The sequence below is a fragment of the Phoca vitulina genome, unplaced genomic scaffold (assembly GCF_004348235.1).
Source record: "Phoca vitulina isolate PV1807 unplaced genomic scaffold, GSC_HSeal_1.0 scaffold66, whole genome shotgun sequence".
NCBI lineage: Eukaryota > Metazoa > Chordata > Mammalia > Carnivora > Phocidae > Phoca > Phoca vitulina.
The window spans coordinates 4339158-4365352 of NW_022589769.1; the positions used below are offsets into that span (position 1 = coordinate 4339158).

The 26195-nt window shown below is 43.5% G+C and overlaps 1 protein-coding gene across 3 annotated transcripts in view; it reads right to left on the bottom strand.

Moving 5' to 3' along the window:
• ZC3H7A (zinc finger CCCH-type containing 7A) overlaps positions 1-26195 on the bottom strand; it is a 33751-nt gene that overhangs the window by 1714 nt on the left and 5842 nt on the right. Inside the window, exons 2-23 of one of the 3 annotated variants that reach the window (XM_032392182.1) lie at positions 26030-26133; positions 22914-23015; positions 21767-21806; positions 19787-19984; positions 18436-18594; positions 18110-18190; positions 17964-18002; positions 17064-17097; positions 16295-16578; positions 13860-14064; positions 12723-12787; positions 11990-12176; positions 10852-11013; positions 9773-9969; positions 9396-9496; positions 8769-8950; positions 8036-8112; positions 7072-7205; positions 6537-6642; positions 3923-4031; positions 2100-2233; positions 15-178 (exon numbers count right to left, since the gene is read on the bottom strand). In XM_032392182.1, the coding sequence (XP_032248073.1) occupies positions 15-178; positions 2100-2233; positions 3923-4031; positions 6537-6642; positions 7072-7205; positions 8036-8112; positions 8769-8950; positions 9396-9496; positions 9773-9969; positions 10852-11013; positions 11990-12176; positions 12723-12787; positions 13860-14064; positions 16295-16578; positions 17064-17097; positions 17964-18002; positions 18110-18190; positions 18436-18594; positions 19787-19984; positions 21767-21806; positions 22914-22981 (2726 nt within the window). In that variant the 5' untranslated portion in view covers positions 22982-23015; positions 26030-26133. Of the gene's footprint in view, positions 1-14; positions 179-2099; positions 2234-3922; positions 4032-6536; positions 6643-7071; positions 7206-8035; positions 8113-8768; positions 8951-9395; positions 9497-9772; positions 9970-10851; positions 11014-11989; positions 12177-12722; positions 12788-13859; positions 14065-16294; positions 16579-17063; positions 17098-17963; positions 18003-18109; positions 18191-18435; positions 18595-19786; positions 19985-21766; positions 21807-22913; positions 24283-26029; positions 26134-26195 lie in introns of those variants that run through there. The other 2 variants (XM_032392184.1, XM_032392183.1) reach the window with 2 other exon arrangements.

A 26195-nucleotide genomic window follows, 5' to 3' on the forward strand; every position in this document is an offset into this window, starting at 1 on the left:
CGGGGGCTACGTACCTATCACAAATACTAAAATACCCTGTGGGAAAGCGGTGCTGCCAGCAGTACTGGTCGTCCTCGGTGTGAAAAACCTTCTCCTTGTGCTTCTCGGAAGAGATGTGGCCCTGCCACTGCTTCTCACTGTTACAGTTCTTGCCGCACATCCAGCAGTGGAAGTCCGCCTAAAGTGCACGGGAGACACGCGTCCCATCAGTGGGTGTTGTCTGGGTCCCTCAACGGGCCAAACACGGTTCGGGGAGGGCACCAGGGCTAGAAACCCAGACTCTATTCTCGGGGAGCCCGTCTGGGGCGGGGGGGCGGGGGGGGGCGGAGCCGGGCAAGAAGGTAAAGCTCAAAGTCAAAGTCAGAAATAGGACCAAGAAAAGGATCCCAGCACTGGGAGGGGGGCCAGAGCACAGGCAGCAGAGGGCAGTGGTGATGGATTCGGCCAGGTTCCAGCGAGCCTCTGGCTGAGAGGTGACGGGGGCTGGTGTGCAAACAAGGACGTGTGTAGGGAGGACAAGGGGCCAGGTTCACACGAGGACCCTGGGACGGATGAACACTGTGAGGACCGCAGAGAGGACGGGAAAGCCCGGAGCTCTCCAGCTGCAGAGGGACGAGCAGCCTTGCCATTCAGGGCACATGAAATGAGCTCCTACTATGGGCCAGGACTCGCGCCAGGGACCAGGGAAGCCCAGATGCTGAGAGGACGCGGTCCCCGGGGCACAGACCTACACAGAAGGAACTGTGTTCTCATCAGTGGAAGACCACCACAGATGCAAGCTGTAAGCATCTGGGTGGTGTTCCCCAAATGCCCTGGGGAAGCATCATTTGCAAGTGGGTAAGAACAGATTCCTGGAGACTTCCCATGAGACTGTGACTCGCTATGTCGGGGGTGATGAAGATCTACCTGATTAAACAGCCCAAGTAAATCTCCCAACCCAGCAGGTCCAGGTGACCCTGCTTTGGGAACACAGGAACACACCTGAAAGGTGGCAAGGGAATCAGCGCTGTGCCTTGGCAGAGGAGGTGGAGTTCAGAGGGCACATCCCAGGCACACGCGTGGGGGCAAGGCCAGGCCACAGACGTGACCCGGATCCAGCGGAGTCAATTACAGGGAGGTGCCAAAAAACAAAACAAGAAACAAGGAGTGGGATAACACATGTGCCTATGTCCTCTTTAAAAACACAAGCCAGGGGCACCTGGGTGGCTCAGTCGGTTAAGCCGCTGCCTTCGGCTCAGGTCATGATCCCAGGGTCCTGGGATTGAGCCCCACATCGGGCTCCCTGCTCAGTGGGGAGCCTGCTTCTCCCTCTCCCTCTGCCTGCCTCTCTGCCTACTTGTTCTCTCTCTGTCAAATAAATAAATAAAATCTTTAAAAAAAAATAAAAAAATAAAAATAAAAACACAAGCCAGGCAGAACTATAGCTTAGGAATAAATATGTCAAAGATAGGTACACATAGCCTGGATTTTTGAAATACACACTGGATCTTGCCCCTCAGGGATGGGGGACAAAGGGGTTCCAACTCTATCTGTAAACATTTTATTTATTTCACAAAAGCAAACACAATGAACTGTTAACGTGGTGGGCTCAAGATAGTCATTATACTGTCCTCCTTACTCTTACAAAAACTTTTAAAAGAAAACCCAAACAGTAAAAAACCACAGAGGACTTAAAGTGTCCACAGAACCCTGAGGCAGGGGCCAGACGCTAGCAGGTAAGGAGAAAATGCGGGGGGGGCCCTGTTAGCACCCACATTTCCAGAGCATCTTCTGAGGCCCAGCATCGGCCTAAGTGTCTGGGACCCACCCTACTTCACTTACCCATCACAACCCCCCTCAGGGATGCTCACTGACCTGCCCAGGGCCACAGGCTCGTAAGGAGAGGCCCCAGTATTTAGGCTCCAAATTCTCTGGCTCCAAAGTTAGCAAAAGGATCAAGGAAAGGATCTGCTAGAATCGGGGGACTTAAGTTAATGGCCCAAGGCCACCAGAGGGAGGTGGAGAGACCGGAGGAGGGCAGGCAGCCAGCGAGGGTACCAGACTTGAGGGAAAGAGAAAGAAAGGAAAGGCTCTATCAGTGGTGGAAGCGAAGGACTCACGGTAACTTCAGCGTAATCTGTTGGCATGTGAATTTGTTTTCCATTTTCCTTGTTTGATTGACTGGCAACATCATCACTTTTTTCATTTTTTTGACTCTTTAGCCAGAGTTCATAAAACTGCTCCATATCTTGTACTAAAGAAAAATGAATCACTTTCAGCAGCGGAAATTTAAATACACCATTGAAATACACACAAGATCATGCACACCTTTTGTATCAGTTGGCGTACATTTTCGAGAGGAAAGCGAGACGGCAGAATGGAGACGGATTACATTAGGCAAGGAGAGGGGCCCTGTCCAAGGGGGAGGTAAACCCTCATGACTCTGCACCTAATTCCGGACTGTTGAGAGTGCAAACATTAGCTTTCAAGATGAATTAACTCCCTGCGTTTGCAAGACCCTTTGGGGGTGCTGAAAAGTCAGAAACCATTAAAAGGTATTGCTAAAAAAAAAAAGCACCTCCCACTGCTTCCTATTGCCCCCAGTAAAACACTCACTATCACCCCCACAACCATATGGGCTACTAAACACGGCTCAGGGGCCTGCAGCAGATACACTCCTGTCTGCCAAGAAAGAGCAGAAACTCACTACCACTGCACCGAGATTCTGACCTTGACGGGAGCCCGTCAGTCGAGCCACCGTCCCCGAGGACCCACATGCTGGGGTGCAATTTACAACAGCACAACCGTGACCAGGTCCTGGGCTTCCTACAGTAAGAACAAGTACATTCGGCATGACTATCAAGTGCAAAGCCAGGTTTCTCGACCTCACTGCTGGGCCAGCTAATTCTCTGCTGTGGGGGGCCGTCATGTGCATTGCAGGATGTTTAACAACATTCCTAGACTCTACACACTAGATGCCGGTAGGACACCCCGCCCAAATCATGACAACAAAAACGTCTCCGGACATTGCCAAATGTTCCCAAGGGAGGCGGGTATATGTGGCAAAATTCATCCCCGGTTGAGAACCACTGTGCTAAAAAAAATCTGGTAATGAGGTTAAGGTCAAAAATCGGCTTTGCTGCCTGCGCAAGTGTTTCTAACAATATGTCATCAGACTAAGATGAAAGGCCACCTAGAAATCCTTCGCCATCCAGACCAGTTGGAGCAGGAATCGTTGCAACAGTCCTGATATGCAAGGACATCTTCAGTAAGGCCCAACAGTATGTCCCTCCTCCAAGCAGGACAGCGAGGAGTCCTGTCCACACAGGTCACTGAGTGTGAACACCGGTTAAACACAGCAGGGGACATGCTTCAATCTGATTGGTTCTTGTAATTCAGAGATTGCAGATCTCAAGCAGTTGGTATATTTCCACCAGTTTCCTAGAGATTAAACAACAACGATCCCCGTCCTTGCAGTAAAACCTCTCCAGTCAAAAGTGAAAGGTTGTCTGAGGCTCCTCTCAAAGACTCCCACGTTCAACTTGCAGTTTGACCAAGATAAACATTCTCTCCTCGGGCCTCTGCATCTGGGGCTGTTATACCGAGAAGGCCTCCTTGAGGAAACCTTCAATTCTAACCTGACTTTTCGGGGGTGCCTATTCACAATTGGAGCAGATGGTCTGATTCAGTCAAGAAGGACTGCACTTCCCAGGCCACCTTTTGGGAACACGTCTGTGCCATACAACTATTCCCATGTATTTGTATCCAGCTCTGACCTAAGCAAACACAGATCAGATGCCAGGCTCACACTCCACTGACAGAATGGCACAATGCAAACTACTTCCTGGGTTCGCGGTGAGTTGGCACATGTACAGAGAGGAAGGAAACTGCCCAGCAAGCTAGATGTCACGGATGTCAAGCCACAGGTAAGACAGCAACTTACTCCCATTCTCCTTCATGTAAGTCCACACTTCCCGCTCCTCAGGACTATGAGCAAAGGAACAGTTCCCAACATACTGACATTTCTTCCCAGAAGCAATATGATTGCACAACTGTATAAAAAAAAAAATATGAATATGCTTTAAGACAAGAGTACAGTTAGTAAAACTGCCTAATTTTTACATTTAAGCAAAATAAGCGTCATTATCTGTGCTAACACTGAGTAACACAATTATTACATAAGATTACTTTGAATGAATTCAAACTGACTCTAAGCCCAACATACATGAGATGATATTAAGCTTTCTATCTCAAAATTTTTCAAAAGAAAATCTCCAAAAAAAAACAAAGTATGGAATTAGGATATGGAATATTTTCTTATAAGAAAATGTCTACAAACTCCCTTATTCAGAGTACCTGCTTTTAACTCAGCAGAGCATTTGATCTCCACAATGCAAATCTCTGGCCCCCTCAGTCTGACAGCAACTCCTCTCCCTGCCTAATCCCCACGGAGCCTCCTTGTCAGCTCCTGGGAGGCAGTAAAGAAACTACGGACTACTCCAAAGGTCCTGAACAGTGTCAGGAAAAATCTCAGACATTTAGCTTACTTATAACCCATACTGGTAGCTAACCTCAGCCATCATTCATTCAATATGCATTGTCTGGAGACAATGAATACACGAGCCAGGCCATCCAGTTACATAGCATTCAAATATTACCTCTTCTGGTTATTTGCATTGTGTTTTTACTAAGTAAATACAATGAAACTGGTAGGAAAATAAGGTGGCAGCGATCAGCAGAATGTAGATATCTCTAAGAACCACAACTATCAAGAACTAAGAAAACCTCCATCACCAAGACAGCTCATTCTCAAATATCATCAATATACTTGTCTTTATAGAGCATTCTAGTACAATTAATTGTTAGCTTATTTTGTGTTGCAACAGAGGCTGGCCCCATATATTAGTTCACATAATATCAGATGCTTAGCATCAGTTTTTGCTAAAAATCTAAAAGCAGTCAGCCCTGAATACTGCAGGTTTCCTTCCTTGGGCCAATGTCAACGCCCCCCGCCCCCAATCCTCTGCATAAAGTGAAACCCCAATAAGTTCTTAGGCAGGTATTACTAGGGAAACATTTACCATAGTCTCTCAAAGTTCAATGATAAGGAGCAGGGAGAAGAGAAGATAAAGGAGAAGGCCGGCCACTGTGCTGGGTTTTTATATAACACCATCTCATGTAATCTTCCCTAGGACGTAATTATTCCCATTTACAGATGAGCAAACTGAGGCTGAGTAACTTGACCAGGGCCCTTCTGGCAGACTCTGAAGCCCATTCTCCTTCCACCTCACCATACTGTCTACACACATACACACACAGAGTATTATTTCTTCTTTTAGAAAAAGGATCCCTTAGCAATACCTAGTATGGTAGAAAAAAAAGAGGAAATGAGCTACTGGCACATTGCACGGCAATACAGCACGTCCGAGATTAAAGAATAATCAGTAGTCCCAGCAGCTGAACTAGAATCGTTCTCAGTCGCCTTTGTTTTAACAAAGAATGAGGAGTACACCCATAATCTCCTCTTTTAAAGCCTAAGATATCCACGGTTCCAACAAACCTTCTTCCCCTCCTACAAGGCCCACCAATTCAATCACTCAGATCCCCAAGTCTAAAACCACTGTGGATGAAACACAAACATACCGCCTCCTTCAGAGACTGACCTCATAACCTGTGTATGTTTACAAAACGCAAGGTACCCCGGGCGACGGGAAATTAACCTGCCTCTTCCTCAACTCTCTCGGGCAAGTCGGAGAGGGGGCACCATTTCCGAGGGGGCTCTGCAATCCACCTGCTCTGCTTCTCTGGGCAAACAGTTCTCTCCTTCTGTCCACCACTGGGGCAGAAAGTTTACTGCCTGTCAATGCTCCAAGTGTCTCTGTTAGCTCACACAATGACACCCCTCCAGACTCGCTCCAGACTCTCTCCCTTGAAGAGTCAAGTCCAGAGCCGGCTCAAGGGATTTGCTTGGACAGTCACCTTCAAGACCACGGAACGCAGCAGAGGGTATGGAGCAGAAACGTGCCACCTCATGAATGAAATACGACCCCTTCAGTTGATCTGATACTTTCTAAGGGTTTTTGAAGAACGTGTGCCTCGAACACTGACCATTTTTCCTTTGGGTTACTTTTAGAAAATCCTATAAAGTGGGGTATCTTTTAGCTAATATCCATTGCTTGAGTCAAAGAAACTTATCAGTAGCGTTCATAATAACAGAAGGCCTTGAGTTGGATAGCAAAGCCTAGGAATCAAGTTTAAATGAAATCCTCTCCTACTCACTCCCAAAGTAATTCATCTGAAAAATAAGGTAGGTCATGCCCATAACTATTTCTTGACTCCACCGTCTATTTCCTTTCTCCAAGTAACTCATCCAATCCCAGTCAATCTGGAAACTGTCACAGAACCACACATACAAAAGGGGAAGGAAAACAAGAGGACCATTTAAAAATTTTGGTATTACGACGAGCATTGAAGTTCCAATCTGAATCACTACTACTTTCTAATGATTTGAAATGCCTAATTAAAAAAAAAAAGTGGCTTAAAAGTTACGTATGTACATCAAACTGTAAAGGCATTTGTTTCTTTGTGGGGAGAGGACGGATGTTCATCCACTTCTTACGTTCGATGGACATCACTCTCATCGCACGCCGATCTCTGGTCCACCTAAGAAACATGGAGTTCAGAAAAAACAAAGACACACTGGCACAAGGCATAATATAAAGGGACAGGTACAATGTTCGTACCTGAAGGACCAGAGATTTTTTTCTCAACCCTTCTAAAAGAAATGCCTTATGATTCTGTCATTTCCTTTCCTGTTATTTTAACAGACATTCCCTAGGAATCCTGAACAAAGAACTGATCAAATTCAGAGAAGACACTACCAAATTTTGTTGAATTCTTATCTATGAAATCATAAAAATCTCTTCCCTTTCGCTTTGCAATTACTCCTACGTTATCTACTTTGCTCTGCTCTCTTCAAAGTCAATCTTTTTTTCTTCTATGTAACATACCCATGTAACAGAGAATTATGAAATAGGCATTGTTTGCACACACTCACACACACACACACATACACACTCGCACACTACTTACGAATGCCTTGCTTTTGCACTACAATATTTTCTGTTTTTGTCTGGTTCAATGACTTGGCCATTTCTCAGACACTGAGCACACACAAATTTTATCTTCATATTAAGAGATCCGGGCATTATTTGATTGCCAAGTACCTGAAACAATTAAAACACAAGTTTTACTTCTAAGAGAACACCAGTTTTCTGAGAACAAAATACTGAATTGCCAGGTATTTCTTTTCGCATAATAGCGTACAATTTCTGATACTGTCTGGTTTGATGAGTTGACCATTATATACACTATCGGAGACATTGAGTAGATAACTAAATCTCCAATTCTCCACCCAATGCAAGAGAATATGATAGGTGCAGACACCAAACCTCAACTTATGAAAGCCAGCTCTGGAGGGTGATAACTAGGATTCTGTGGCTGGGGGTGGGGAGGTAGTGCATAGAGCAGTCCTGCCAGGTGGGAAGCAGAACCACAGACACAGTCTACCTCCCTCACTCCCAGGATCCCCACAGCCCAAGAACCTAACTGTTTTGCCTTAAACTGAGTAAGACAACTGTATCCTATAGCCTTGGCAGGCATTATTGGATGCCTTTTTTTTTTTTATTACAATCAACTAAAATCTGGGATTTTTTTCACATTAAGTCAGTGAACAGTAAGAATGCAAGTGCACTAGAAGTATAAACTGCATCCGGAGCGCCCGGGTGGCTCAGTCGGTTAAGCATCTGCCTTTGGCTCGGGTCATGGTCCCAGGGTCCTGGGATCGAGTCCTGCATCGGGCTCCTTGCTCAGCAGGGAGCCTGCTTCTCTCGCTCTCTCTCTGTACCTCCCCCCCACTCGTGCGCTCTCTCTCTCTCAAATGAACAAATAAAATCTTCTTTTTTAAAAAAGTATAAACTGCATCTGTCAACAAGTGGCATCCACAAGGCCGCTGCAGAAAGGATACCAAATGTAGAAAGTACACAAGAGAAAATACCTGAGCTCCAGGTACGTTCGCTTCCAAATTTTGCCAATATCGTTTAGATTCTTGAGCGATAGCATCATGTGAGATACCTGGGAAATGAACAAGCCTTCCTTTAGGTTCTCCCTCTGTGCATGAACAGTCCACCCATCCAATCACAGACTCGATTCCCTCATTATCCCCCACGTAGCATAATCCGCCACCAAAGATGAATGCACATCACATCACTCTTTTTCACAACGGAATATTTACAAATACAGCTCTTGGTGCGGTCGGAGGAATCTCTCTTCCTCACAAAAGCACACTACATGCATGAACTCGTACCAGCAAGTCACTACATGAGGCTATACTCAAAATAAGCCACTCTAAAAATGAACAGTGACAGCTTAAAGCTAAGGATAAAATCAATAGTTATGTTGCCACATCACGATGACAGAGAAAAGTCTCTGATACTGCTCTGCCAAACCCTGATTGCTTTTGAGGAAACCTTTTTTTTTTCATTTAAGTTTTTTATTTTAATTCCAGTAGAGTTCATGTACAGTGTTCTGTTAGTTTCAGGTGTGCAATATAGTGATTAAGCACTTCCATCACCCTGTGCTTATCATGATAAGCATGCTCTTCATCCCCATCACCTATTTCATGTGTCCCACCACCACCTGCCCCCTGGTGACCATCAGTGTCGTCTCTAGAGTGAAGAGCCTGTTTCTTGGTTTGTGAGGAGACATTTCTTCATCATGCACAAACCCACCTGTTTCATTTTGTAATATCCAGACTTTAAGTTCTACAAGACTATGCGCATAAAAGCACTCATCTTCCCTTAAACAGCCGTATCGAACCTCATGTCGACATAAATCAAGCTGACACTGACCGTGAAAAGAACGTATTTTGGAGTATTTTACTGTTGTCTCTCGCAAAATGTGGACAAGGCACCTAAGAAACAAACGGAGTGATCTATTATTGTTCTGCCAAAGCCTTTTCAAAAAAAACAAATAAAAATATATACATACATCAGGTCAAGCTCTAGACTGAAAATACATCTTAAAAATCTTTATCAGAAAAAATAAATCACTTTACACAATTGTTGAATTAAAGGACGGGGAAGATGACTACACATTAAGCCATAAAATATTTAAATCCATGTCATAAGAAGCTACAAATCAATAATGCTTTTCTGTATTAAACATTAATTTAATAATTCATTTAAAAATTCCCAGCAAAATATACTAATAGACATTTTTAAGTAGTCATCATCTTTCAAAACAGCGACAACAGAAGAACAGGGCTAAGATGCCTGGGGAGATACTACTCTGGTTTTATTTGGATCTAAAAACAGAATCTATTGTGTCACTATAAAAATTAGAAACTACCAACATACTTATTGTCTTCAAACTCATGCTTTGTAACCGGGTGAGAACAAGAAGTAGAATTATCTTTATTTCTTTTACTTATCATTCTAGGCTTATGATCAAAACATTTCTGGAACAGACAGAGAAGAAGAATTACCACAACAACATAATACAAAATAGAACTTTTGTACCATACTTATGCACATGCTTATACATTACATACTTCTACTGATTAATATTTAAAATGAGGTTTTTGTATTCTTTTGGATCCTAGTAGTAACTACCGTTGGCTGAGTGAATGCTCCCCATTATGGCCGGACCAGTGCTCAGTATTTTCTACTTCTGGGCTTGCAAGTCAGAAACTCTCACCGATTCTACAGTAGAAAATAAGGCTTGGAGACAGTACCTCACAAAGGAATATAAATTCTCCAAGATGCTCTTGGAGAAGTTTGAATACGGTGAGGTTGATCTTTCCATTGCCACCAAAGAAAGCCTCTCTGCTGAACGCCCCTTTCCGCTCCAGCGTCCAGATGTCTATCTCTTCTTGGCAATAAGCAAATGTGCAGTGGCCTGAGTATCTACATTCCTCCTCAGCAGCAACATCTAGAAAGACAGACAATTAAAAGACGGTGAAAACATGGCCACTGTTTTTTCAAAGCTGGTGAATATCAAGCATGTTTAGGGCACCATCTGAGTTTCTCGAACAACTCGTGGATAGCTTCAAGCGAGGACGCACCTCTTACTGCGCAGGGATGGCATGGGCTCTAAAACAGCGGCCCAAGAGCCTGAATTATTTCTACTTCGGGCAGGGAAAAGACTGTGATTCCCTCACGTACTCCGTCTAAGCTTAAAAAATCATGTAAGGACATTCAAAGCGCGTTCAGATGAAGCAATCTGACAAAAATGAATCCACAAAGTTCTCTCAAAAGCAACCTCAAAGAGCAACCTGGTCAAAGCCTTAGTTCAGTGTTCTGACTCTGTTTAGACTAAGTCCGGGAACTCCAAGTGTGAGATGGTTTTCCGTTTGAAACCTGGTCAAAGCCTGTTTCCATAAACATTGAGAAAACACACACTGTGTAAGAAGTTAAAGACAGCGGTGCCTGGGTGGCTCAGATGGTTAAGCAGCTGACCATCGATTTCGGCTCAGGGTCATGGGATTGAGCTCTGTATTGGGATTTACGCTCAGCGAGAGTCTACTTGAGATTCTCTCTCTCTCTCTCTCTCTCTCTCTCTCTCTCTCCCCCCCCTCCTCTGCCCCCACCCCTGCTCACACCTGCTCGCTCAAATATTAAAAAGTTAAAAACAAAAGTAAAAAAAATAATAAATAATAATAAAAATATACAAATGTCTCAACCCAAGGAACTTGCAACAATAAACTCTACCTACACACTTTTAGTAACAGTAACACGGGAACCATTAGAATAAATGTAGCAAATCACTTCTCACTTACATCATGCACGCCAATTAAGTAATTACAGTACATACCTTTACATATATAATAAGGTCCTTCATAATTTGTTTTTGTTGGTCTTGGACGTATTTTTTTCCATGATTTATCGTCAACATTCTTTATTCTACCAATTAAAATATCCTTCTTACATTTATGATCCATATTAGCATGATAAGTGAAATCCATTAACTTCGGGCCTGGAAAAGATGTGAAAAAGGATTGCTCGAAGGCACAAAAAGTAACGTTTCATTTCACAGGCACATTTACAAGCAGATGTGAGCAGATGGATACTGATTATTACATTGCCACAAAAACCCTATTTTTATAACTCCCAAATGTAAATAAGCTACTGATTTGTGCCTCTTATATGCTATCTGTCGGAGTACACAAAGTTTTATTCGACACCAGGGGCCTCAAAACATATCCATATTTAACTACGAGGACAGGAATTCTGATGGCTTCTAAAGGTAAAGAACACCATTAAATATGCAACTAAGAAAGAAAATGAATTTGGATCCAGTTTAAGACAAACTGTGTTTCTATCACTGGACTTAGGGGTAAAGATATGAAACAAACCAACAGAAAAGACTTTAATTTTATACACATTACATCAAATATTGGTCTTAGAACGCTTTTTTTCTCGTTCTTGCTTTATTTGAAAATGATCACATTCCTGGGGCACCTGGGTGGCTCAGTAGGTAAAGCGTCTGCCTTCAGCTGAGGTCATGATCTCAGGGTCCTGGGATCAAGCCCCACGTCATTGTGCTCCCTGCTCAGCGGGGACCCTGCTTCTCCCTCTGCCTCTCCTCCCCACCCCACTCATTCTCTCTCTTTCTCTCTCAAATAAATAAAATCTTAAAAAAAAAAAAGATCACATTATTAAACATGTATGTAGAATATAAAGAATTTCATAAAAATTTCAATAAGATCTCAAAAACAGGTAGATGTTCCATTCCATCTAATTCTATAAATGAAATCATATCAAATAAGAGTAGACTTATCCTATTAGACTCCAAGGGGCCCAAGTCAATAATTGCTGCTTGCTAAGAAAGAACTCAAATAGGGCTGGAAGAATCACAATAGCTGGTGTTTTCCACGCCTATTGACGAATTCCTAAGAACTCTCAGATGGACTAGCTTATTAATACCGTCACCTCCTTTGTTTGGTTCTGACCTGATTTTACAAAACAGATCTGACAAGCTTGTCTCAGTTCATGGGTTCCTTCGAGGGGATGTCGTGGGGTCACTGATGAAGGTGGTTTAGTAAGTGCACTTCCAAAAAAATTTCCAAAGTCATTTCTGGGGTGGCTTGAAATTCCCAGGAAACTCTCAGAAGCAAACAAGGTGCCTGGCCCATTCATCTGCAAGAAGAATAAGAAAAAAACAAAAAACAGGAAAAAAAAAAAACAGCCAACAAATATTGCACTATCACTAAAGAAAGAAACAAATTTGTGAAAATACGACATTCTTCATCTGCTGAAATCCGTACTAGTCTGCCCTTGCTGCGCTTCTATTTAAAAAAACGGTTTCTTTCTGTTTTCCTCTCTTTGGGTCTCTAGGCCCCTCCCCCGCTGTCTTTGATCCTCCCTGCAAAGTTGTTAAAAGTAACAGGTAACTGTTCTGCTTCGACAGCACAGCACGCGCATTTTATCCGCCCTGATCTCAGCTTTCCTGTGGTTTCTGCTGAGCTAAAGCCTCTTCCACCGTCTGCGACAGACCCAGTCTCACACACAGAGCATTTATGACCGGATGCTCCAGGAGAGTCTTATTTTACCACTCTTTCCCCCAGCACACGCAAAATGTAAGGGAGACCAGCACCGCCATTCAAGTAAGTCAGTTACTTAAGCAAAAGGCCTCCGTTCACGTTTAAGCGACGACGCATTTACAAAAGAGGAAGTGACACTTACAAGTAAAAGGGAAGAATTACTGCTGCTAAGCGCTGTTCCCTCTCTAGAAGTGGAGGTGGGCAGATCTAAAATAATAAAAACACTTCAACAGACCTTCTCATTCTAATCATGCAACAAGAACATCAGGGCATCAGGGCTCAGGGGCTGACTACGGCTTCCCCGCACTACTCCCCATCCTCACTCGTGACACCCAGACTGGGCAGTGGACTTCCCTCTGGAGACCAAGGGCACACACAACCCTCCGACACACTTATATAAAGAGCTGTTCTCGGAGACGTGAGCTAAAGCAGGGCCTACGGAGCAGGACCAGTTAAAAGGACTAAGAAAATAATTCATACGCCAAATGGGAACAGAGCCTCTCCTTTTCAAACTATGAAGCCGGAACTCGTCACAACATGAAGGAAATTAGTAAGGCGCGATGACTTTCTCTGTCTGTCTACCACTCGGTTAATATGCTCTCTGCCCTTCTGTTTCACACTAATTTTAGGTTTTTCAGGTGTCAATCTCTTGAAATCAATCGTTTTGATTTTTCTCCCTTTAACCATGTAACAATGCCTTAGAAAAAATTTGAAGATTGTTAGCATTATTGTTTAAAGTATATTAAACCTGGAATTACAGAAACAGGAGTCAGACCAAAAACTCAGCAACCCCTTGTAAAAACTAAGGCACCAGGCAGTGACCTCCAGGGATGGAGCCTGAAACAGAAAACTCTAATTCTGTAATCTAATTTTGAACAATTCTGACCCGGAATTAGTCGTAACTAAGTATCTACCTCGTTCAGAATTTAAAAGGATAGCCTGTCTTTACGACTCTCTCAGATGGGGTACTCCTTTCTTGGAGAAAACATTAAAAGTCATTTTGCCCCCCAAAACAATAGACACCCAACTTAACAAAGTATCTTGTTTAAGAAAACAAACAGAAACGAGTGCCACGTACATCCCTACGTGTCCCTATGCTTCCTGAGCTCCGGAATGGCACACAGTTCAGTCCAGGCAAATTAAAACTGAAGACTGAGTTTTTATATTTTCAGCTACCCTGAAAATAATCCAACTCCCTAGAGTTAAATAATTGCCAGACACAGAGTATCTTTTTTTAAAAATTAACTGGGATTATTTACATAAATGGTTCGATTCTTACCTCGCTTGGAATCACTCATTGAAAATGAATTTAAAGAAGAGCAGAAATCTTCTAAGGATGAAGTCAAAGGTGGATACAGCTCGGAGAAGGATGGTGGAGGAGCATACCTTGCACCAATCGGCAAGGTGCCCAGCAGAGATGCTGAGAAGGGTATGCTGGGGGGGACACTGGCGGCCGGGAGGGCTCCTCTGACTAATGCGGATGGCTAGAAAAGAAAAAAGATTCTATTAAAATCCAGGAAACTCAGTTACAAGTAGGCCGAACTGCTTTGAACATCAGCATATAGGCAAAAACCCTTACGCTGGGTAATTACGTAACAAAGTTGAAATCAAAATCACGCCTCCATAGAAGAATCTAGGCTACAGAGCTTAGTTCTCTGCAAGCCCACCTTTCAAAAAGGATCAAGGTGTGACGGCCAGTACTATTTCAAGCCAAATGTTACATTCACGTTTCATTTCCCTCTGATTCCTTCCCTTCACCCTACCCTGAGACTCGTAAGAACTGGCTCTATTCCAGAGGAGTAGTGTGGAGGCTGCGGGAGAAGGAAGGTGCTCAAGAGAAGGGAGCTGCAGAAGCCAGACACCCGGGACCATCCTTCTTGGGGATGTGAAATGTACAATCTCACAAGGACAAATGGAACGCTGCCTCTCTCCTCCCCGCTCACTGTGACAATTTACTGACAGCTCCCCCGCCTTGTAAGTACTGAGGAAAGTTACATACTATCTATTTAATTGTTAACCTTTCCAAGATACTTCCTACCATGATGGCCACTGTACAGACCAGGCAACTGGGGGTGAAGTAAGTTGCCAAAGACCACAGAGGTGGGAAGATTCGAACCCCGGGGTGCCTGCTTTTTACACTGTACCTCCCCTCTCTCTTTCAGCCACACTGAAACCAGCCCTGAATTGCTCCCACTCTTCCTCCTCCTCCTACTATTGTTGCTGCTGCTATTTCAAGATACTTTATGGCAGGGTCAGTAAACCTCTTCTGCGAAGGGCTAGATGGTAAATATTTTAGGCTTTGCCAACCACAGTCTCTGTTTCAACTATTGGATCGTGTTGCTGCAATAAAAAGGCAGCCCACAGACAATACATAAGTGGGTGGTCATGCCTGTGTTCCAACAAAATTTTACTGATGACGCTGAAATATGAATTTCATATCATGTTTTTTTTTTTTAAGATTTTATTTATTTATTTGAGAGAGAGACAGCAAGAGAGGGAACACAAGCAGGGGGAGTGGGAGAGGAAGAAGCAGGCTTCCCGCAGAGCAGGGAGCCCAATGCGGGGCTCGATCCCAGGACCCTGGGATCATGACCTGAGCCGAAGGCAGATGCTTAACCGACTGAGCCACCCAGGTGTCCCATGAATTTCATATCATTTTCTTTTTTTTTTTTTTTTTTTATTTATTTGAAAGAGAGAGAGAGAGAGCACATGAGAGGGGGGAGGGTCAGAGGGAGAAGCAGACTCCCTGCTGAGCAGGGAGCCCGATGCGGGACTCGATCCCGGGACTCCAGGATCATGACCTGAGCCGAAGGCAGTCGCTTAACCAACTGAGCCACCCAGGCGCCCGAATTTCATATCATTTTCATGTGTCACTAGATACTGTTCTTTTTTTTTTTTCCTTCCAACCATTTAAAAATCTAAGACCCCCATTCTTATGTTGCAGGCCATACAAAAACAAGCCTCAGTCCCGATCTAGCCTGACCTTGGCTTTACAGTTACCCTGAGGTATTATCCCTTAAACTCTTAATCCAAAAGACGTATTTTTCTTTAAATATCAAATGGCTATTCTTTTTCAGAATTTTATTTATTTTTTTAAGGATTTTATTTATTTAGTTATTTATTTGAGAGAGAGAAAGAGAGCATGTGCACACAAGCGACCAGGGCTCCATCCCAGGACCCAGAGATCATGACCCTGAGCTGAAGGCAGATGCTTAACTGACTGAGTCACCCAGGTGCCCCTCTTTTTCAGAATTTTTAACACATCCTTTCCATGCTATGTGATTCCAACAGGTGTTGAGGAAAACTGGGTCGTTACTAGATTAGCATTCCTATTTTATTTAAAAAATAACCACGTGAGCCTGGTACCACCAGAGAAGGACAAAAGTAATTTTTAAGGTAAGAGACCTAAAGTTTAGCCTACAGGTAATGCTGAAAATACAGTTACATGGCAATTTTTTAAAAATTAAGCCTGGGGCGCCTGAGTGGTTCAGCTGGTTAAGCATCCAACTCCTGATTTCGGCTCAGGTCATGATCTCAGGGTTGCGGGACTGAGCCCTGCATTGGCGCTGCGCATGGAGCCTGCTTCAGATGCTCTCTCCCTCTCCCTCTGCCCTTCCCCCACCCAACCTTGCTCACGCTCTCTCTATAAAAATAATAAGAGATAAATAAAAATTAACCCTGGCTTCAAAAGAGAGGAGTAACACTGAAATTTACCATAACAGTTTCATTGGCTTCAGGGGCCGAATCAAGAAGGTCATCTATTTCATCTCCAAGGACCATATCTCCATCATCCAAAAATGCTTCCGGCATAGTGAAGGGGGTCTTCCCTCCGTTTGCCAACACTGTTGATGGCAGAGAGCTCTCTTCCACTTGCAGTGGCAAAATAGAAGTTAAGGGCATAATGGGAACAGAGGCCAGCTCACTTCCAACTTGGTGAGAGAAGCTGGATGTAGGCACAGAGACAATGGGAACGGCTTCCTGCCTCGGAGTTAATAAATCTGTAACACGGACAGAAACGTACTCACTCATCCTCAGTGTACTCACAGAAGACTAGCATCAAGAGCCAATAACAGAGAAAATGAAGAGCTAGGTGAAAATAGGGAAGCGATCATAAAAATAAATGGAGAGATGACAGTAAAAGCAATTCAAATGAAAGGGTAAAAATAATTCTAAAAGTCATTTGTTTTACCCAGGAATAGACATATTCGCTTGTGAAAACAAGCATCTTTCTCACAGTGCCCGGGCCCCTTTCTGGCCAGAGCTGTGAGATGCTGGTTGGGCCCCAGGAGGTATTCAATGACCACCTACCTACATCCAGTATTATCAATCCCTTGCCAGCACATCCAGAAGCACAAAGGTAGTTTTCGAAATTATTCTTGCTTTAATACTAACAACCACATGGTAATCTTATTTGACGACACTACGAGACATACAATATCTAAAGCTGGTACTTTCTAGATGAAGAGGACAAGTGAAAACATACCTGGCTCGATATCTTCCACAGAACAGTTCAAAGCCTAGAAATTAAACCAAATAACGGATCATAGTATTGTCAGGATTCTACGCTACAAGCCATCTGTCAAATCTCACTCTAAGAGAGCAATGCCAAGTTCTCATAGAAAGCTGACTGCCTTCCAGTTAAGATCCAAGAAATAAATGGAATATTCGGTGCCATGTGGCTAAGCAGGGCTAGTCTATCAGCACCACCGCTGGCTTCTTTTTTTTTTTTTAAAGATTTTATTTATTTATTTGACAGAGACAGATATAGCGAGAGCAGGAACACAAGCAGCGGGAGTGGGAGAGGGAGAAGCAGGCTTCCCGCCGAGCAGGGAGCCTGATGCGGGGCTCGATCCCAGGACGCTAGGATCACGACCTGAGCCGAAGGCAGACGCTTAACGACTGAGCCACCCAGGCGCCCTCCACCACCGCTGGCTTCTTGTGGACACTATTTCACAACGGATACTCAGGAGCATCCCCGTTCCAGAGGGACGAGTCTAGCCACTACTCACTCCCCAACTCACGATGGCATCCTAACAGCTCCAAGAAGACTTACCTTTAAAAAACAACTCGTTAACTGTGTTTAACCCAATAACTCCCAAAATTAGTATGCGGCTCTGAGCCACTTTTTCTAATAAAACCTAACATCTACGAACATCCTGGAAAATGCTCCACTGGACTTCAGGAAATGCTGGGTAAAAGATATTACTTGAGTTGTTTGTTTCTTTTTATAGGACAGGAAGCTCTGGCCAATTATGTGTCTGAGGAACAAAAAGCTCCCAAAAATAGACGCAAACCAAAAATATTAAAAGCAGAACTGCCAATGCTTCTATCTGTTGTTTTTTTTAACAAAAAGCTATGAGTCTTACAGAAGTAATCACTTTACCTTGGTAGCCCCATCCCCAGGAACTGATTTTAATGAGAGCTGAAAGAAAATAAAGACGCTAATTTAAAAAAATTAAGTTAAAAATAGAACTGACTCCAAGTTACAAAACAAAATGAAAATACCTCCTGCAGAGAACTCCGGCTTACCTCGGCCCTGACATACGCTTTTCTTATTTTAAATCCCAATTTCTGTGCTAGTTCTTGAGTCAGTTTTATTACATGTTCATCCTGGGGGGGGGGGGGAGAACAACGAAAACATGATTAATGGAGGCTTGTATTTACTAACTGTGAAGACAAACAGGCAAAACAGCTATAACTCCTCTTCTGTCCAGACACTTGCTTTATGATCACTTCCAACTCAAGCATGCAGACAGCTGGCTGGAAAATGTTAACTCTTTCCACGCCATTTCTCCACCCGGAAGCAAGGAAATGGTTATGATGTAAGCCAACAAACTGAAGTATGAGGTCCATACCTGAGGCACAGCCAAGGAGCACTTCGCTACAGAGTCATAAGCCTCTCTGTATCTTCCTAAATCACTGAGAGCCTTCGATTTCCGATACAGAGCTTTGCAGTTACTGGCATTTAAACTGAGGACAGCATCGCACTCTTCTAAAACTTTATCGTGGAAACCCTGAGATGTAAAACCAAAGAAAGTTAGCCGCAATTCATTTCTTGCACTGATGTCTTCTTGCAAATGCAAACCAACGAAGATCCCGGACTATTACCCCCACCCCCTTTTAAACTCTTACGTTCGCGGTATTATTTTTCTAAAAATTATCTTCAAAAAAAAATTAATTAAAAAAAAATTATTTCCATTATGAAATTTCAAATCCACAAAAGTACATAGAATATCAGTCCCCATGTACCCATCATCCAGGTCAGATAAACGTTAACATCTGGCCATAAAGGCCCCAGATCTTCAAGAAATAAAACTTTTCAGACTCGGCTGATGCCCCAGGCATCACTCTCCTGTCCTACTCTCTCCACTAGTTACTCTTTGTTGAAACTCATTAAAATGTCAACTGGAGAGGCACCTGGTGGCTCAGCTGGTTAGGCATCGGGCTCTTGGTTTTGGCTCAGGTTATATCTCAGAGTCACGAGATCCAGCCAAACATCAGGCTCCAAGCTCACCAGGGAGTCTGCTGGAGATTCTGTCTCTCTCCCTCTACTCCCCTGCCCTGTGCACGCACACACACGCGTTCTCTTTCTCTTTCCCTCTCTCTCTCAAATAAATAATCTTAAAAAAAAAAAATGTCAACTGGAAATATAACTCCCAAACAGCTAGCCAATGAAGAATCCACTACAGAAAACAAATCTGTGAACACCTGGGCCTTCCTGCACTTATTTCTCTTATAAGCAGACACAGCCCAGAAGCCAGACTCACATGGCAACTCTAAGGACCATCCAAGAAACAAAGTATTTCTAAAATCCCGAAACATTTATCCAAAGCTGATTTTTCAAAGCCTCAGGCCACTCTAAAAGCGTCAATATGTCTTTCTTAAAAACAGAAATTAGAGAACTGACTTTTAATGTACTATGTTATTGAAAATGTTTTTTTCTCTCTAGAAACACTGTTTTAAAAAATCACAACTCGGGCGCCTGGGTGGCTCAGTCGTTAAGCATCTGCCTTCAGCTCAGGTCATGATCCCAGGGTCCTGGAATCGAGCCCCACATCGGGCTCCCTGCTCCGCGGGAAGCCTGCTTCTCCCTCTCCCACTCCCCCTGCTTGTGTTCCCTCTCTCGCTGTGTCTCTCTCTGTCAAATAAATAAATAAAATCTTTAAAAAATAAATAAATAAAAATAAATAAAAAATCACAACTCACCATATTAGAATAGCAAGCAATACGATTTATATGCAGTTTTTCAATTATTTCTTTAGGGATGACAATTTCTTCAGACTTTGCATAACCAGCGATATTCAAAGCTTCCGTGTACTGGCTTATCGAGTTGTTCCAATCACGTTCCCGATAAACATCATTGCCTTCATTAAAAAGATTTCTCACAAGAGCACGTAAATATACCTTAAAAAAAGAAAGTTACCACTTGAAGCCCTTTACGGAACAAGTCAGGGTATGAGGAAATTTTAATTTGTGTACGGAAAACTTCCCAAGTCTTCTATGTGACAAAGCAATAAACACAGCTCTAAGAAACTGGGAACCCAGACCATGCCGCCGCCATCTCAGCAAGGGCTTTATCTTGCTCGCTTTTTAAAGAGAAAATTCAATTTCTCATGAAGAGAAATGCAGCAAAATATTTGTTCACATCCCCAACTCCGCGCCTGTGAGGCATTCCTACAAGGAGAAACTCTAGGTCACAAAGAATGAGCATCGTAAGGCTTCTGACTAGTATTTCTAAACTGCCTTCCAAAGGGGCAATAATGATGAACACGTCTAGTGGTTTCCTTCACAGCACCCCCACCAATATGGGGTAGTATGTGTGCACCTGCATATGCGTACACATAAAACCCCTACTAATTTCTAGGTGAAAAACTGTCCCCATTTTTATCTGCATGTCTGATTACCAACAATTTCCCACATTTGGTGGTGGTTGTTGTTTCTATCTTTTTTGTTTGTTTGTTTCAGAGGTAGAATTTAGTGACTCACCAGTTGCAAATAATGTCCCACATTTTTATGGACCATTGTATTTCCTCTTTTGTAAATGTTTGCTCAAGTCAGTTACTGATTTGGGAGTGGGGATGTTAAACCTTTTTCTCACCGAGGAAGTATAGTATACACATTCTTTCGGTACCTATAAAAGTTCTAAAGTTTCGGTACATGTAAAAGTTCCTTCATGATTTCTATCATTGCTTTAACGTTGTAAAAGTCAAGATCAGATAAATAGTACAAAAACAGATATTCAAGTCTTCAGTCTCATTTTATGAAATTCATGTCTAAGCAGACAAAAGTAGTAAAGAACACTGAACAGATCAACCTTTAACAAGGGAGGTGACTTGTGACCTGACACTTAACCTCTCGGGAACCCAGTTCCACATGTAAATGTCAGGACTATAAAATGAATTGTAAAATGAACAGTTGTTCCAGGTGCTTTCTAGCCATAATACTCTCTGATTCTACATCTGTTTGGAGAGATGGAGGGAAGGGAGAAGGAAGAAGACAGAGAAGGAAACAGAGAAGAGGGAGACAGAGAGGCAGAGAGAAAGAAGGACTACTTAGAAGGATCAAAACCCACAGAGACAGGAAGCCACAGGCGAACTAACAGTCTGCACCGATGAGGGCCTTTAGTCTAAGACCCAGGGAACCAGGCTTTCACTGTGTTTCTCACTAGTTCTATCTCTAACTGTTCCCTCTTAGGGTCGAGGCACCCTTTACTACTGTTAGATCATCTCTTCTCCTAAATAAGAGAGTGTGTGAACTCTCCTTTGAAACATAATCTGTCTCACTTGTTTTCAATGAAATAAGAGGTAGGCTAACAGTAATTTTCAAAGGTCTCAGAGGAAAAATTAGTGCAAACTACACTCATGGAGGAAAGACAATATAGGACAACTGTCCACATGTGCCAACAATAACGTTATCCTCTATGTGTATGAGATTGGCAAACTCTTTCTCTAAGTGCCCAGAGAGCAAGTATTTCAGGCTTTGTGGGCCATGTGGTCTCTGTCTCAGCTACCGTATGTCACACAAGCAGCCACAGATAGGTGTGGCTGTGTTCCAATAAAACTTTATTTATAGCAACAGACAAAGGGCCACATTCGACCCACAAAGCCATCGTCGGCCAACCCCCACTAGACATGATAGTTCTCAGGCTACTTGCAGAGCTTTTAGGCAGGTGTTCCCCATCATTACCGCATACTGTTCCTGTGTTCCTGGGTACGACAGTGGTGACCTAAGGAGAAGAAACCAAGTAATTGTAATTATCAGGCTCTCATCAGGATTGGTTCATCCAGAAGTCATTGTAAAACTGAGCTTCTGTTAGCTTGCCACAGGTTCAAAGCACATCTGAAAGACCTACCTCTCTTTACTACCATTACTCACATATAACTGTAGGCATGGGAAAAAGAACCTGTAACTCTTCCTTTATATTCTCTTGAGTAAGTATAACACTTTTCTTCTCCAACCTACTTCTACTAAAAGAAGGCGTAATTCCTCAAATACCAAAAAAGTTGTAAAATAGCAGAGAACCACTAATACTTTGGGATTCTGTAGTACAGAGAAGTTGGTCTCCTTCCCGGGAAGAGCAGAGGCCCTTGGGCCTGGACTAGTCCGCCCAAGCACCGTGCTGTATTGTCCCCACCAGGCTCAAGAAGGCTAGTTTGAGCCCAAGCTTCTCAACAGAAATGTTTGATTACAAAAGCCCTGCATGCAAGTTCATTCTCAGTCACTTTTCAGTCATCAGAAGTGTTCCGATGTGATTAGGTTGCAATTCCTCTTGGTCTAACACTTTCAGAGACACTAAAGGATTTTAGCTCTAAAAATCAGTGACAGTAAGATACACTTCAGAACGCACAAGAAATCAAAAGTACAAGAGCAAAAATTATTGCTGAATAAAAGTATCTAACTTCGGACCTGAATTAAGAGGACTGACAAACCGGACTTAAGATTTCTTAATCCAATATAAAAAAGTACAGTTGACCTCTTGAACAACACAGGCTTGAACTGAGCAGGTCCACTTATAACTTTATCTTTTTCGATAAATATAATACAGTACTGTAAATGTATTTTCTTTTCCTTATGACTTTCTTGCCACTTTTTTCTCCAGCTTACTTTATCTTAATACAGTAAATAATACACATAACTTAACGCGTTCATCGACTGTTTGTGCTATTGGTCAGGCTTCCGGTCAACAGTAGGCTATTGGTAGTTACATTTTTGGGAATCAAAAGTTATATGTGGACTTTAAATTGTGGGGGGGGGGTCTGCGCCCCCCACCCCACATTGCTCAAGGGTCAGCTGGACTATGTGACGTGAACGCAGGTACGAGTCAGGCCCTTACTGTATGAACTGCAGTCCTTCCTTAATGTTCTGCTGCCTTTTTCTTCTCTCCTCGGACACACTGGACATGTTACCCCACACATCCACTTTCTAAATGATCGATCTGGAAAGAAACGAGGCACAGAGTTACATAAGGCACAGGGCTCCTGGACCCCGATTATAACACCTGTAATTTGCGATCCTGCCACAGTTACTTGTGGCCACGTCCCTCTCTGCTGACTTGACTCTGGGGTCCCCAACACCGAGAATCCTGGCTTATCCGCACGGTCCCTGTTGCCCAGCACACAGAAGTATCAGGTTCTCACTCTCCTTTAAGGCTCAACTGCCATGCTGATTTTGTATGCTCCTCCTAGAGAATCTCCATGAAAAAGTCATTTTCCTCCACCCCTCTTCTCACCCCATCCCTTCAGCTCCAGGTTTTGCTTCTTCCCTTTCTATCCGCACGCACACATAAACTGCTACTAAAACAGTCCTGGCCTTGTTTTGCTTCTGGAAGCTCTCCAGAAGTGAAAAGGTTTCACATCCGCTTGCCTCAGAGGGAGTCTGACTTCCTGGTAAGCAGAGTGGAAACCTTATACATATTTTGTTACACAAACTTCTGAAATAATCCTTGTTGATACAACTGATAGAATAAAAAGTCTGAATGAAGTCATTCAGTTGGAATCTTCTCCAAAGTAAGGGTTTACCTTCAACTTAACACTGGCAAATGTCAACACAAGTCAAAGCTATTGGTGTCTGCCCCCCCATCACTGTTCATTAAGCAATTCCCGGCAAGTTAAAGGAGAACCACAGGGAAGAGACCTGTGATAGAACACCATCTCCCAGGGTCTTGAACTAGGGTTTCTCGACCTCAGCAGTTTGGGCCAGACAGTCCTTTATGATGGGGACCTCCCTGTGCTCGGTAGGGTTCTAGCAGCGCCCCTGGCCTCTACCCACTAGATACCGGTAGCGCCCCTCCCCCCAGTATGATAACCAAAAATACCTCCAGGCTTTGTTAAATGTCCCCTGATAGGGGTGAGGAGGGGGCACGGTTATCCTGTGATGAGTACTGGGATCTAAGCCTAAGAGGACAGGTTCTCACACAAACCGCCCACTTGAACCCACGTGATGGACGGGGAACTTGCACCCGGGCTTCCTAGCTGAAATGTTTTAGTTTCATTATTGCTTGACATTGGTAGTTTTATTTTTAAATCTACCTGTTTCAAAGTGTAGGGGTGGGGACAAGCGTTGGAATGCCCCAAAGGTGGGTAACTGGTGATCATCTTTTTGCATCTTTTAAATACTGTCAGTTCTAAATATTTTTATCTTCTGCTTAAGCTGTTACCTTACTGAAGTCTTCATATGTGAAAGATCTATCTGGGACTGGCTTTAAAATATTCCAGCGGGGCACGTGGGCGGCCCAGTCAGTTAAGCGTCTGACTCTTGATCTCAGCTCTGGTCCTGATCTCAGGGTTGTGAGTTCAAGCCCCACACTGGGCGTGGAGTCTACTTAAAAAAAATCAAATCGGGGCGCCTGAGTGGCTCAGTTGGTTAAGCGACTGCCTTCGGCTCAGGTCATGTCCTGGGATTGAGCCCCACATCGGGCTCCCTGCTCGGCGGGAAGCCTGCTTCTCCCTCTCCCACTCCCCCTGCTTGTGTTCCCTCTCTCGCTGTGTCTCTCTCTGTCAAATAAATAAATAAATAAAATCTTAAAAAAAAAATCAAATCAAATATTCCAGCAACCAAAAAAAAAAAAAGGAGTGGGGTGGCGACAAAACAGCAAAATGTGGCCAACCAGTGACAAACACACAGATTCTTTTCTACTCTGTCAATATTTGAAACTGCCCCAAAATAAAATGTTTCCAAAGCCCATGACACGGAAGGAAAATGGCATTATTTCTGGAGTTTGTTTTTCAGGTAATCTACCTTAAAGGGGGATGAGCGGGTGGAAATGAAACAAGACTGACAAAAATATGGACGCCTGTCCCTACTGGCAGTGGGAGGGATGTGTCGGGCCTTCTACGCTTCCACCATCTGAGCCACCCGGGCGCCCCTTAAAGTATTTTTTAAAAAGTCTACGTAGCCTCTGAACCCTTCCTTGGAAAGATGACGTAAGGGACCACCAAGCCTTTTTTCTCTTTTATTTAAAGTGGGGCCAATTCTGGGACGCCTTGGTGGCTCAGTCAGTTAAGTGTCTGCCTTCAGCTCAGGTCACGATCTCAGAGTCCTGGGGATCAAGCCCCCCATCGAGCTCCACACTCAGCGGGGAGCCTGCTTGTCCCTCTCCCTCTGCCTCTGTGCTCTCTTTCTCTCTCAAATAAATAAAATCTTAAAAAAATAATAATAAAATAATAAAATGGGGCCAATTTAGAGCAAGAGCTTACCGCTCAAAGGCACCCAGAACAGCACTTGGTCGTGGGGAGAGGGGGTTCACAGCAGTCAGGCCTGAAAGTCAGTGACAAAAGAAAAGGCCACCCAAAGCAAGAACTCTTCCCCATCTTCAATGAACAGGACACCTTCCCCCCAACCTCTGTACAGGGAAGGTGGGAGAATTAGGCTGAGGTCCCTGTTAGCTAAGAAGGGACTCGGGGATCATGATAATCCACTGAGTTAATAGCCTTGAGCTGTTTCCCCAGAAAGTGCCAGAAAACCTTGAACCTCGACCTCTTAAGGACAAAGGGCAGGTGGCAAAGAGCTGACAACTCAAGTAGGTGATTAAGCGGAAATAAGACACAGGCTCTTTTAATAGAATGAAACACAGGCCTCCTTTACATGGTTCAAGATTTGAGAACGTAATACCAAATGATGGTCAAAAATAGTAGGATAGGGAATTTCATGTTCTTGTAGATTTCTTCCCCCAAAATTGCATTATGAAAAACTGTACACGGGCGCCTGGGTGGCTCAGTTGGTGAAGCGACTGCCTTCGGCTCAGGTCATGATCCTGGAGTCCCTGGATGAGTCCAGCATGGGGCTCCCTGCTCGGCAGGGAGTCTGCTTCTCCCTCTGACCCTCCCCCCTCTCATGTGCGCTCTCTCTCTCATTCTCTCTCTCTCAAATAAAGAAAATCTTAAAAAAAAAAAAAAAGAAAAACTGTACACACAGTAAAGTTAAAAATCTTTCTCAATGAACATCACATACCTATGTTCTATAATTAATATTTTGCCGTTTATCACATCTGCCCATCTTTGTCCATCCGCCCATCCCTCTGTCCATCCATCAATCCACCTTATTATTTTGATAAACTGCAAAGTAAGTGGCAGACATCAATTATAATTCATCAGTTAGCACGTCAGCATGCATATTA